This window comes from Choloepus didactylus, chromosome 13, assembly GCF_015220235.1.
Source record: "Choloepus didactylus isolate mChoDid1 chromosome 13, mChoDid1.pri, whole genome shotgun sequence".
In the NCBI taxonomy this organism is placed as follows: domain Eukaryota; kingdom Metazoa; phylum Chordata; class Mammalia; order Pilosa; family Megalonychidae; genus Choloepus; species Choloepus didactylus.
The window spans coordinates 6,539,075-6,552,339 of record NC_051319.1 but is presented as its reverse complement, the minus strand read 5'-3'; the positions used below and the strand labels follow the sequence as shown (position 1 = coordinate 6,552,339).

At 33.4% G+C, this 13,265-nt stretch overlaps 1 protein-coding gene across 3 annotated transcripts in view; it reads right to left on the bottom strand.

Moving 5' to 3' along the window:
- Positions 1-13,265, bottom strand: part of BDP1 (B double prime 1, subunit of RNA polymerase III transcription initiation factor IIIB) — a 188,374-nt gene that overhangs the window by 112,710 nt on the left and 62,399 nt on the right. For 2 of the 3 annotated variants that reach the window (XM_037800829.1, XM_037800831.1), the window contains exons 12-16: positions 10,368-10,526; positions 3,618-3,777; positions 1,958-2,049; positions 1,013-1,208; positions 117-250 (exon numbers count right to left, since the gene is read on the bottom strand). In XM_037800829.1, coding sequence (XP_037656757.1) covers positions 117-250; positions 1,013-1,208; positions 1,958-2,049; positions 3,618-3,777; positions 10,368-10,526 — 741 coding nt within the window. The remainder of the gene's footprint in view (positions 1-116; positions 251-1,012; positions 1,209-1,957; positions 2,050-3,617; positions 3,778-10,367; positions 10,527-13,265) is intronic. The other variant, XM_037800830.1, reaches the window with a different exon arrangement.

The following is a 13,265-nucleotide window of genomic DNA, read 5'->3' as shown; positions in this document are numbered from 1 at the left end:
GATATACAGATTATACATTAGTCTAATTTCCTTTTGTTTAAAAAATTTGATTAAAAAATTTCTAAAATTTTATTTAAAAAATTCAAAAATTATATAATCAATAAAATGATGCTTACCTTAGACATTCACAAAGAGTCTTGGGTTCATCTGGCTGCACATTTTGAAATGAAGTATCTTTTTTCTCAGACTGTGATGTGATATCTCCACAATCAAAGGTTTTACATGACTGATTTTCCATTTGTTGTGAAGTCTTAATAACAAAAAATTTTTTATTAAGTTTTAGGTTTCGTGATAAAACATGATAAAAGAGTTCACTGATAATTTTATCCAGTGTATTTCAACACAAAGAAAATGGTAAAGAAGTTGAAAATTATAAAATGGACTTCAAGGGATGTTTTCTAATGCTTTTTTGTAAGATGTCTTAGAATTTCATAAGTCACACCTTTTACCTCATCTCAGAGTCCCTATTCTTTTCCTCCCAAACAAGTAACTGCTTCAGTCTGATCTGTTGGAATTACCCTGTGGAGTCTACTTTTCTGAATTCTTCTGATTATGATCACATTATAAACTTTGGGAATTATAACAGAAAACGTTTACCCTTATCACGAAGACTAGTTATTATGAAAATAGTCTAAAATTCATGATCTTTGCCTTTGGAATTATATTTCAGAAGGGAGTTTCTATATTTTATTCTGTTTAAGCCAATGTTAAAATTCAGATATCTAGCTATATTGCCAAAAGGGAAGGGTAATTCAAATACCCATTGAGTGACAGGAAAAACCAAGTCCAAATATGAGGTAAAGTGAAAGCAGTTAAGCTGAGTATGTAAATATTCACAGTCCAGGGAGCTGAGATTTTACAACGGTTTTACAATTAGTAAAGCAGCTGACTTTAATACCTTGGCTATACATTTAATAAATGATCTATACAGATAAAGGGGTAATGGGAATCTTATGTTGAACTGATGTGTTCCTTTTTAACAAAATTGGGGAGACGGTATCAGAGTACTTACATCTTTACCAATACAGGAATTCTTTTCATTCCTTTTTTCATCAGCCCCAATTGGTTCCTGTGATGTCAGAATTTCTTTTCTTTCAGCAGCTTTACCTACATTTGGCTTTGGCCTTTGCAACCGGCCCCTCATTAGTCGTGCAGGTCTGAAAGCCTTTGGTTGATTATCTTCCTGCAAACATATTTTTTCACTCAATCTAGAACAATGCAAAGAAACAAAATCACTGTTTATTCTGAATTCAAATACTCTTGTTTCTCAGTATTTCCTTCTCTGTCTCTTACTTATTTGAATAAGCAAAACATTTGGAATATAAAATAATTCACAAATGTCCACAAGAACATCCTCAAGCATACTCATACAACTACACCTGACTTTGTGGAATAGAATCTTGGAAGCCTAAATATAAAAAGTGCAAAATTTTCATTGAAAAATGGAAAAATCCTCACCTGACAAGCATATGATACTATTCTCCACTCAGGGTACTATATAATGCACAATTCCATAGCATTAGTCACAGATTCTGGTGTAAATGGTACTCGTAGTATAGACTAGAATCCATTTGTTCAGATTCATATCAGAGTGAGGTCTGTTTCAGATCTTCAATCCAAGTTAAATAATCCTTTTTGAAACCCACTGCTCCAATAAGTTATCAAGGAGCATATCTCTTAGCCAATAATTTATTTAGCAAAACTTTGTTAAAGTCTTGTTAATGAGCTGAGGTAGAAATGCAACTGCTAACTCAATGAACCCTTACAATAATCTACTTCTACCATTTCAAACATAAGAGAGGATTTTGTAAATGTTTCAACAACACCTATATTGAACATGGACTTAAGATACACCAGCTGAAAATAAAATTCAGACCTTAAGTAGAAAACTTAAGTAGAAAGTCAGTACAATAGCTTCTAAGAGTTACTGTTTTAATTCTACTTCCTACATACTTACTTAGATACAATCTCGGCTTCTGTGTTTTCACTTTCTGTATTCTCCTTTCCAAAAGTGTCAAATGTATTCATTTTATCCTTCTCTGGAAGATTCTACAAATTTAATTTCTTACAGTTAATCTACCTAACATCAAAAAAATTCAAACTTTATGATAGTCAAGGAAATGGAAATTAAACCAATGAAATTCAATTTTTTGTACTTCTATATAGATATATATTTTTTTTAAATCCTAAATGTAAATGAGAATATAAAAAAGAGATCATCTCATACAAATTGGTATATCCTTTCTGGAAGACATTTATCAACATATATCAAGAGCCTTAAAAATGTTCATATTCTTTGACCCAGAATATCATTTCTCATACTCTAGTCTCAGGAAAGGAAGAGAGAGACAGTCAAAGATTTAAGTACTAGGCTGTTCACTGAACATTATACAAAATAACAAACAATGATTTAGAAAAAATATCCCATAACACGTAAATGTCTAAATAAATTTGGTTAATATCCATGACAGAATATTATAAAGGCAATAAAAAACATGTTCTCAAAAATGTTTAATGACAAGGAAAAATATTTATGAAGTATTGAGTACCAAAGCAGGATACAAAACTAAATTAATATTATTACTTAGTATTTTGTAAAAGAAAAGCTGGAAGGACATATGCTAAAAGATGGGTGCATCTGGATAATGAAATTAAAAGTAAATTTTGTCTTAATTTTTACATGAATCTGTATTTTACAAATTTTTTTAAAATTTAAAAATATCTTACAAGATTATAGCAGACCAACATTTTCTAAAGTGTTTTAGAACAAGATAAAAACAAAACAAAACAAAACAAAACTTATAACAATATAGCACTGGTAAAGATTTAAAGGAATAAAAAATTCATATAATGCTTAAACACTCTAAGTAGATTCATTCTTTTCGATTGTCAATTTGACAATGCATAACAAGACCATACAAATACTTAAAAGTACTTTGACCCATTAATTAAACACACCTCCTCTAGAAATTTATCCTTTGCCTGTTAACTTATGAAAGCCCGATTTACAAAATTGCTTACTTTTATTTAAAATAGTTTAAAAAAATTTAGACAACCTAAACTTCCAACTTTAGAGAAATAATTAGGTAAATAAATGTTAACTTCAAACAGCAATCAATTAGATCAATTAGACTCAAGAAAGTGTAAATGAATGTTGTCAGTGAAAAATATTTTAAATATTATATACATTAAAATCGAAAACCACAGAAATCTTTACATACTTAGAGACATAGACAAATTTTATATAAAGGAGACCACAGAGACAATAGAGTGTGATTTAGATGAGAGGGTTTGGGATGTAATTTTATGTTCGGCTGGTTTAAAAAATATTTTGAATGTAAATTTTATATAAGTACACAAAGGACAGATTTATCACCACTGAAGACGTCTGAATTCATATGTCCAATACTAATGAAAATGCATAAATTAGATACTTAATAAGACAGGAACAAATCTAATGTAATTGTTACATTACATTATAATGTAAATATGTAAGTTCGTGTATCGTCTTAACACCAGAAACAGTACTTTGTAATAACAAGCTAAAAATTTTTACTCTGAACTATTTAGGAAAATCTTTTATAATTATAATTTCCACAAACTTTCTTACTCCATACCTTTGCACCTGAAGTTTCTGAATGTGAACTCTTGTTTTCTGCATCTGTTTTATCTTGTGAAAGAACTGATTTCTTCTCAACTGCTCTCGATAAATTTGGTTTAGGTCTTTGGAGTCGTCCTCTCACCATCGGTTTAACATTTTCTGTTTGATCAGTTTCCCTTAAAAAATTAACATTATTTAAATTATATCTAACATACAATCATGTTCAAATGAAATTCTAACAATTTCTAAAATTTAAAATTCAGACCAGAACTCTCTTAAAAGCTTATTTCCAATTAACAGTAGCAAAGAAAACTGAAAAAGAAGAGCATGAGAGGGTAAGTAACCTCATTTATCAGATGTTAAATATGTGGTACTGATACAGGAATAAACAGAAAAATTGGAAGGAATATAAAATATAGAAAATGACCCCAAAGTATAAATGATTTTAGTATGTGATAAAGGTAACATCTCAAACCAGTGGAGACACAGAAATACAAAATAAAATACTTAAAAAAATTAAATAAATAGTGATGGGAAAACTGGATAACTTAGAAAAAAAACTTGACTATTTCTTACACTGTACTCAAAATATATTTCAAAGGGATCAAAGATTTAAATGAAACCACAGAGAAAACATGGAAAAAAAGATTTATAACCTTGATGTGGGGTAGGCCTTTCTAAAATATGATAAAAGTTCAGAAACCATAAAAGAAAAAAACCCATAAATTAAACAACATAAAACCAAAATACAAACATGGTCAAAACACCAAAACTCAAGATATACACCAGAAAAGCAAGTTTACTAACTTATATCACAAGGCCAACCTCCCCTACCTCCTCCACAATGCAGGGTGGAGCCAACTTGCATTCCCATTCTGGGTCCCTGGCACTATTCCAGCGGGAGCAGAGTGGCTCCTGTGTGCACACTGGGGTGTGTGTTTGTCAGTGCCAATCTATCTGGTTGAAGTCTGAGAGACTGAACCAGGGAACAAGTCTCAGACTCATCCTCCCAGTTTGTCGCAACAGCATAAAAGCCACTTGCAGACAGCAAGGAGAGAGTGAAAACAATTAAATTGAAAGGCCTGGGGCAAAGAACAATCTGCATTAAATTACAAGAAAGAGCATCCAAGAGGAGGAGGAGTTCTCTTTCAAAGGGAGTAGAGAGGGACAAATTGCCGAAACACAAAAACTACCAACGCTGACTCAAGAAGAAACAGTTGTCAACAATTTACCAATTACTAGTAATGAGATGGACTCAGTAATCTAAATCTTTCACTCAATCAGAAATCCTTCACTCAAATTCCTTTGGACTGTAAACTGGGAAAGCCTATGGCCTCCAGCAAGCACAGGCCCAGGAAAAGCAGCAGGCTCCCAGGGTCTGGCTAGAGAAGACCCTGCCCTTCCCATTTGCCTCATGCTGATCTGCTTAATGGGGCTAATCACTGCAGGAGACCCACTAGGCAAAGCAGAGCCAATTTGCAGTGAGTAAAAGTTGCTTTTTGCCTTGATTTCTTTGGTTTTATCAGCTCCTGGATTTCAAGAAAATCTCAGTCATATCACTAGCTGGATACAAACTTAAGGCACAGCCCAGGGACTCAATACCAGAGTTATCTAAAATATTAAAATGTACACTGTACAACAAAAGATTAAAAATCAAGCAAAGATTACAAAATGATGGCCCAGGACCAAACTGTAAGACTTACTTGACAGAGACTTTTTTTAAAATAAGGATCCTCAATATGCTGAAAGAGACAGAGAAAACCACAGAAAAAGAACTAAAGGATATAAGGAAACAATGAATGAACAAAGTGGAAATCTCTCCAGAGAAACACTGGAGTTGAAGAACACAATAAGTGAGATGAAAAATTTTCTAGAAAATTTCAACAGCAGATTAGAAAGAATCACAGAACCCCCCCCCTTAAAAAAAGAGAGACTGAAGAAAGCCAAAAGTTGATTCTTTGAAAAGATAAATAACATCAACAAACCTTTAGCCAGAATGACAAAGGAAAAGAGAGAGATGATACAAATATCTACAATCAGAAATAAAAGGGGGACATTAATACTGACCCACAGAAAGAAACAGGACTATAAAGGATAATATGAACAACCTTATACCAACAATTTAGATAACCTACAGGAAGTGGACAAATTGCAGAAACACAAAAACTACCAACGCTGACTCAAGAAGAAACAGATGTCAAAATTTACCAATTACTAGTAATGAGATGGAATCAGTAATCTAAAATCACTGAACAAATTAAAGCCCAGGACCAGAAGCCTTCACTGGTGAATTCTATCAAACATTTCAAGAAGAATTAAAATCTATCCTGCTCAGTCTTCAAAAAAATATTGAAGAGGGTGTAACACTCTCTAATTCATTCTATGGGGCAAACATTACCCCCATACCAAAGCCAGATAAAGATACCACAAGAAAAGAAAACTACAGACCAATATCCCTCATAAATATAAAGGTAAAAAACCCTCAACAAAATATTAGGAAACTGAATCCAACAGCACATAAAAAGAATTTTACACCATGATGAAGTGGTATTCATCCAAGGTATGCAAGGGCAAGGCAACCTAAGAAAATCAATAAATGTAATACACCACAATAACAGAATGAAGGGGGGAAAAACACACACATGATCTTCTCAAATCGATGCTGAAAAAGCAATGGACAAAATCCAGCAACACTTCTTGATAAAAACACTTAGGATCCTAGGAATAGAAGGAAACTTCTTCACATGATAAAAGGCATCCACAAAAAACCCCACAACTAACATCATACCCAATGGTGAAAGATTGACAGCTTCCTTCTAAGATCAGGAACAAGACAAAGATGCCCAATGTCACCATTATTATTCAACACTGTACTAGCAGTTCTAGCTAGGGCAATTATGCTAGAGAAAGAAATAAAAGACATCCAAATTGGAAAGAAGTAAAACTTTCCTTATCTGATGATGATACGATCCTACATTCAGATAATCTTGAAAAATCCACAAGAAAGCTACTGGAGATAATAAATGCATTCAGCAAAGTAGTGGATTACAAGATCAGCACCCCCAAATCAGTAGTGTTTCTATACACTAGTAATGAAATATTGGAAAAGAAATCAAAGCGATTTACAGATTTAAAAAATCCCAATCAAAATTCCACTAGCCTTCTTTGCAGAAATGGAAAAGCCAATCATCAAATTTATATGGAAAGGTAAGAGGCCCTAAATGGCTAAAGCCAAGATGAAAAAGAACAATGCTGGAGGACTCCCACTTTCCAATCTTAGCACTTAGTACAAAGCCACAGTAATCAAAACAACATGGTACTAGCATAAGGACAGATACAAAACAATGGAATCAAACTGACAGTTAAGAAATCAATGTCATGTTTATGACCAACTTTTTTAACAAGGGTGCCAAGTTCACTCAATTGGGAAAGAATTATCACTTCAACATATGGTGCGAGAAAACTGGATGTCCATGTACAAAAGAATAAAGATAGACCCCTACCATATACCATATACAAAAATCAGTTCAAAATGAATGAAAGTCCCAAATATAAGAACTAGAACCATAAAATTAAAAGAAAAGGTAGGGAAATATCTTCAGGACCCTGTATTAAGCAACGTTTTTTTAGACTTTACACTGAAAGCACAAGCAAAAAAAGATATATGGAACCTTATCAAAATTAAAAACTTCTGTGCATCAAAGAACTTTATCCTGAAAGTAAAGACACCTACATAATGGGAGAAAATATTTGGAAACCAAATATCTGATAAGGGCTCAATATACAGAATATATAAAGCAATCCTACAACTCTACAATATAAAAAGATAACCCATTTTAAAAATGGGCAATGAAGTCCTGATACATGCAATAACATGGATGAACCTTGAAGACATCATGTTGAGGAAAATAAGCCAGACACAAAAGGACAAATTCTGTATAATCTAACTGATTTGAAAGAATTAGAATAAGCAAACTCATCGAGTCAGATTACAGATTACCAGGGAACGGGGTAGGATTAGGGAATGGGAAGTTAAGGCGTAAAATGTACAGGTTCTTATTTGTAATGATGGAAATGTTTTGGTAATGGATTGTGGTGATGGTAGCACAACACTGTGTGAATGCAATTAACAGCACTGAAATACATATCTGAATATGATATATATTCAATATAGGAAATGTTAGATTGTATATATGGTAACAATAAAAAATTTTTAAAAATCCATGGAACTACACTATACAGTGAACCCTAAGTTAAACCACAGACTTTAATTAACAGTACAATTAAAAACATGTGCTATCATCAAAGTAACAAATGTTCCATACCAAGGCAAGGTGATGGTGGTAGGGTGGTATATCAGAATCCTGTATTTTATGTATGATGTTCTATAACCCACAACTTCTCTAATAAAAGAGGAAAAAAGTAGTATATTCATTCAATGGAAAACTATTTAGTCACAAGAAGGAATGAAATTCTGACACGATACAACATGGCTGAACCTTGAAAACATCATGCTGAGTGAAATACGCTAGACACAAAGGGACAAATATTGTATGCTTCCATTTAGAATGAACGAATCCACAGAAACAGGAGATTAAAGGTTACCAGGGGCTGTGAGAAGGGTAGATGAGACTTACTGCTTAAAGGGTAAAGAGTTTGTTTCGAGTGACGAAAAAAATTTCAGTAAAAGAAGATGGTGCTGGTGGCACAACAAATAATGACACTGAATTGTACACTTAAAAATGGTTTAAATGGCAAATTTTAGGCTATAAATATATATTACCCCTATTTAAAAAAACAAAAAGGTCATCACGTAAAGATATGAAAAGATACGAGAAAAAAAACCAAATTGCAAAATCGTATTGAATAGTGTGCTATCATTTAGCTTTTATAAAGAGCAAAAAATACAAAGGATATATATTTTCACTAGCTTGAAGAGACATTTAAAATTTCTATAAGAATACAAGAAATGAATACCACTGATTACTTGTTAAAGTGAATGGTGGGAGACTTTCCACTCTATACCTTTTTATAGATTTTGAAGTTCAAACCAAATGAGTACAATGTTTAGTCTAAAAACTTAAAATCTTATTTAATAAAAAATGTCTGATTCCAGATGTAACTGTGCTTTACTGAAAATAAATAAGAATTTATAAATTGAATAGCGTTTATGCCCCATATGAGGTGAGGATTCACAAGTGGGATGAAAAAAAAAAACCAGAAATCTTGAGGTAACTCCTCAAAGGGAGATTCCTGTAGTGCTTTTATCCTGTTTTTACTGATATTAATTTCACAAGTATCTGCATACTGGAAGAAAATCACCTCCTTGATATAAAAATTTACTTTTGACATCAGGCATGAAAAATAACTAAAACCAAGTCAAAGTAAAATCTCATAACAAATATTTAGGCTTCCAAATTACATAAGTTACCACAATGCTAAAACTTATTATCATTATTATATTCCACACCCGAAAGAGAATCTTTTTATAATGATATATAAAATGAAAAAGAAATGCTTCAAACTTAGCAAAGAGGGAGATAACCCATATATTTCACCCATTTATTTCTTTCATTCTCTCGACTTCATTATCTTTTGCTCTAGTTAACGTGTCTTCCCACATTATTGTGGAAGTTTTCTTTTTGCTGGCAATTTGATTTTAGGGGGATTTTTGTGATAAGGAATATAATCAGCTCCTCTAGAGCCAAACAGTACTATATAGTTTCATTATTAATGAGAATTATAAAAAGGCAGAACCACAAAAGTAACTGTTATATATTTAATCATAAGTATGATTTTTCAATGCAAGGTTATTTCAGATTCAAGTCCACAACTACCCATCTGGAAAAAACCTTAATGTCACACTTTTTTTTTGCTCAAGTTTTTATTTTAACAAAGGTATAGGTTACCCCAGTTAGGAAGCAACCTAGATCAGCACAAGTTCTAGCCAAGGATGGGAAGTAGTATCTAGAATGACAGTATAAGAGCAAGCTTTTAACCAGGACCAACCAAGTACAACAGTGGAGAGTTTATTCAGCTTGTCCCACTAACCTTATCTTCCAATTGCAAATCCTTTAGAAAAAGAAATAGTGACTAGCCACCAACTTTATGAAGCAGTGGCAGAATGGAGTAAACATAAGTGAGGTGTGAGCTGGTGTGAGTGGCACAAGGAGTGAACTCTAAAAAAAGGCTATCAGTGCCCTGGTCCCTTGGACCTTTCCTCCAGTAGATTTCCAACTGTCGGTATTTTTTCTGTGCTTTATAATCTTTTATCAGGAACTATAGAAAGCCATGCTGTTAGTGCATGCACAACAATCCAGAAACGCTCAACAATTAATACCCTCCAGGAGTGCCCTAATCTACAATACATGGGAGTTAGTATATAAGTAGCCCAGCTCCCTCAACCCTCCAGTCAAGTTTAATTCTGAGGCATCTGTTTGGCTCTGTTTCTCAGAGTTTTCATGTGGGCTTAAACTTCAATTGTCAACTGCAATAGCTGACTTTATTCACTGGCTGCTTTCCCTTTTCTGTATCATTTACCAACTCTTTCAGTACCATATTCACTTCCAAAATAAACTACTTGTGATACCTATCAAAAGCAGTGGGTTCTCTGTCTGATGTGCTCAAATGCAATGTCACACTTTTAACATGCAGTACCCTTCTAACTCCTAAAGTAAGCAATATTATCACTTTAGAACATTATTAAAATTTTGGAACTCATCACAACAAAAATAAATAAATAAATCCTACCATGTAAAATACTTACAGTGATTTACTTTTTAGGTCATCATTTGTTTCTTTTGTACAATTACTCTCACCATTATTCACCACAGACAATGCTCTGGTTTCAACTTCTGAAGAACGCAAATCTGAAGCGCTTGATTCTGAAGACTCAGTGGCTAGTATCATGGCATTCTGTTGACTACTAAGGAAACAAAAACATATCAGGGGGAAAGAATCCCTAATAATATATATTTTTATGCTAAATATTTTAAATACTTTTAAAATACACAAAACCAACACTTTGTAAGATAAGCTTTCATATTATGGAATAATCAAAACTGACATTTTGGTCTTCTTAAGATCCTTCTTGCATCATGTTATAAAGAACTGAACCTTCAGAGTACATAGTAATCACAAATTTAAAGAGGCAAAGCTTGGGGAGTGCTCAAGAAGTCACAAAATGAAAACTTGATAATTATATGGGTGGGTTTACAAATCAAATGTACATGTAAAATCACAGCAATATTTAGGAACCATATTCTACCAAAATTTTACACAGGCAGTGCTTGCTTTGCACAGTAAAGTGCTAACCAAAAATGTGTTGAGTAAGAACACAACAATTGCTGTTTAGTGACTCTCTTTTTATGTCATGGACTATTTTTCAAAAATTTGATGAAAGCTATTTATCCTTATATAGAAAAATACACACACACACATAGTATTCATACAATTCCAGAAGTTAATAGATTCTTTGAAGCCCATTAATGAATCTCTGTTTTTAACTTGATAGTTGACAGCCATCTAAAATATGACTTCAGAGAAACAGCGAATTTCATATGCTACACACAAAAGGATACTCATAACTTTTTCTTATTTAGCAAAGAAGGTTTGTGGCAACCCTCCACTGAGCAAGTCTATCAGTGCCATTTTTCCAACAACGTGCTCACTTTCCATCTCTGTGTCATGTTTTAGTAAATCTCACAATATTTCAAACTTTTTCATTATTATATCTGTTTTGGTGATCTGTGATCAGTGATCTTTGTTGTCACTACTGTAATTGTTTTGGAATACTACGAACCATGCCCGTATAAGACAGCAAACTTAATCAATAAATGTTTCTGACTGCTCCATCAATTGGCCATTCTTCTACCTCTCACCCTCTCCTCAGGCCTCCCTAATCCCTGAGACAAAATATTGAAATGAGGCCAAGCAATAACCCTACAATGGCCTCTAAGTGTTAAGTGAAAGGAAGTCACGTCTCTCAGATGAAATCAAAAGCTAGAAATGATTAAGCTTAATAAGGAAGGCATGTTGAAATTCGAGATAATGTAAAAGGTAGACCTCTTGCACCCAACAGTTAGTCAAGTTGCGAACGCAAAGGAAAAGTTCTTGAAGGAAATTAAAAGTACTACTCCAACGAAAATACAAATGATAAGAAACTGAAATAGTTTTATTGCTGATCTGGAGAAAGTTTTAGTGGTCTGGAAAGATCAAACCAGCTGCAACATTCCCTTAAGCCAAGCTCTAAGTGTCTGTAATTCCATGAAGGCAGATAGAGGGGCAGAGGAGCTGCAGAACAGTCTGAAGCTAGTAGAGGTTGGTTCATAAGATTTAAGGAAAGAAGCCACCTCCATAACATCAAAGGACAAGGTGAACCAGGAAGTACTGATGTAGAAGCTGCAGCAAGTTATCCAGGAGATCTAGCTAAGATCACTGATGAAGGTGACTACACTAAATAACAGATTTTCAATGCAACAAACAGACTTATATTGAAAGAATATGCCATTCAGGATTTTCCAAGCTAGAGAGAAGTCAATGTCGGGCTTCAAAGATTCAAAGGACAGGCTGACTCGCTTGTTAGGGACTAAAGCGGCGGTAACTTTAAGTTGAAGCCAATGCTCATTTACCACTCCAAAAATTCCAGAGCTCTTAAGAATTATGGTAAATTTATTCTGCCTGTGCTCCATAAAAGGAATAACAAAGCCTAGATGACAGCCCATGTGTTTACAATGTAGTTTACTGAACATTTTAAGCCCACTGTTGATACCTACAACTCAGAAAAAAAAAAAATTCCTTTCAAAATATTACCTCTCATTGACAATGTAGTTGGTCACTCAAGAGCTCTAATGGAGATATACAATGAGATTAATGTTGCTTTTACGCCTGCTAACACAACATACATTCTGCAGCCCATGGATCAAGAAGAAAAGATAGGCAACATGCATGAACAGATGGAAATTTTCAGCACACGGATGGAAACTATAATACACAGTCAGATAGAAATGCCAGAAATAAAAAAACACCTTAACAGAGGAGAAAATTGTCTTCAACGGAGTTATCAGTAGATTCAAAGCGCCAACAAAATAATCCTTGAACTTGAAAATAGGTCATTAGAAATGACCCAAATTGAAAAACAAAACGAAAGAATGAAAAGCAAAAAGAAAAACAAAACAGAACATACAAGATTTGTAGGATAACATTACTCCTGTAATTGGAATCCCAGAAAGAGAAGGGAAAGAGAACAGAAAATAAAAGATTAAAAGATAATGGGTAATTGGACAGATATTTGAACACCAGTGTTCATAGCAGCATTATTCACAACAGCCAAAAGGTAGAAGCAACTCATACGTCCATCAGCAAATGAATGGTAAACAAAATTGTGGTATACATATGCAATGGAATATTATTTAGCCTCAAAAAAGAATATTATTCAACCTCAAAATTAAAAAAAAGATACATGCCACTACATGGATGAATCCTAAAGACATCACGTTTAATGAAATAAGTCAAACATATATTGTATGATTCCACTTATATGAAATGGGTAGAATATGTAAATGCACAGAAACAGAAAGCAGAGTGCAGAGTACAAGTGACCATGAGTAGTGGAGGGAGGAGGGAATCGGGAATTAATGCATAATGGGCATATAGTTTCTGTTTG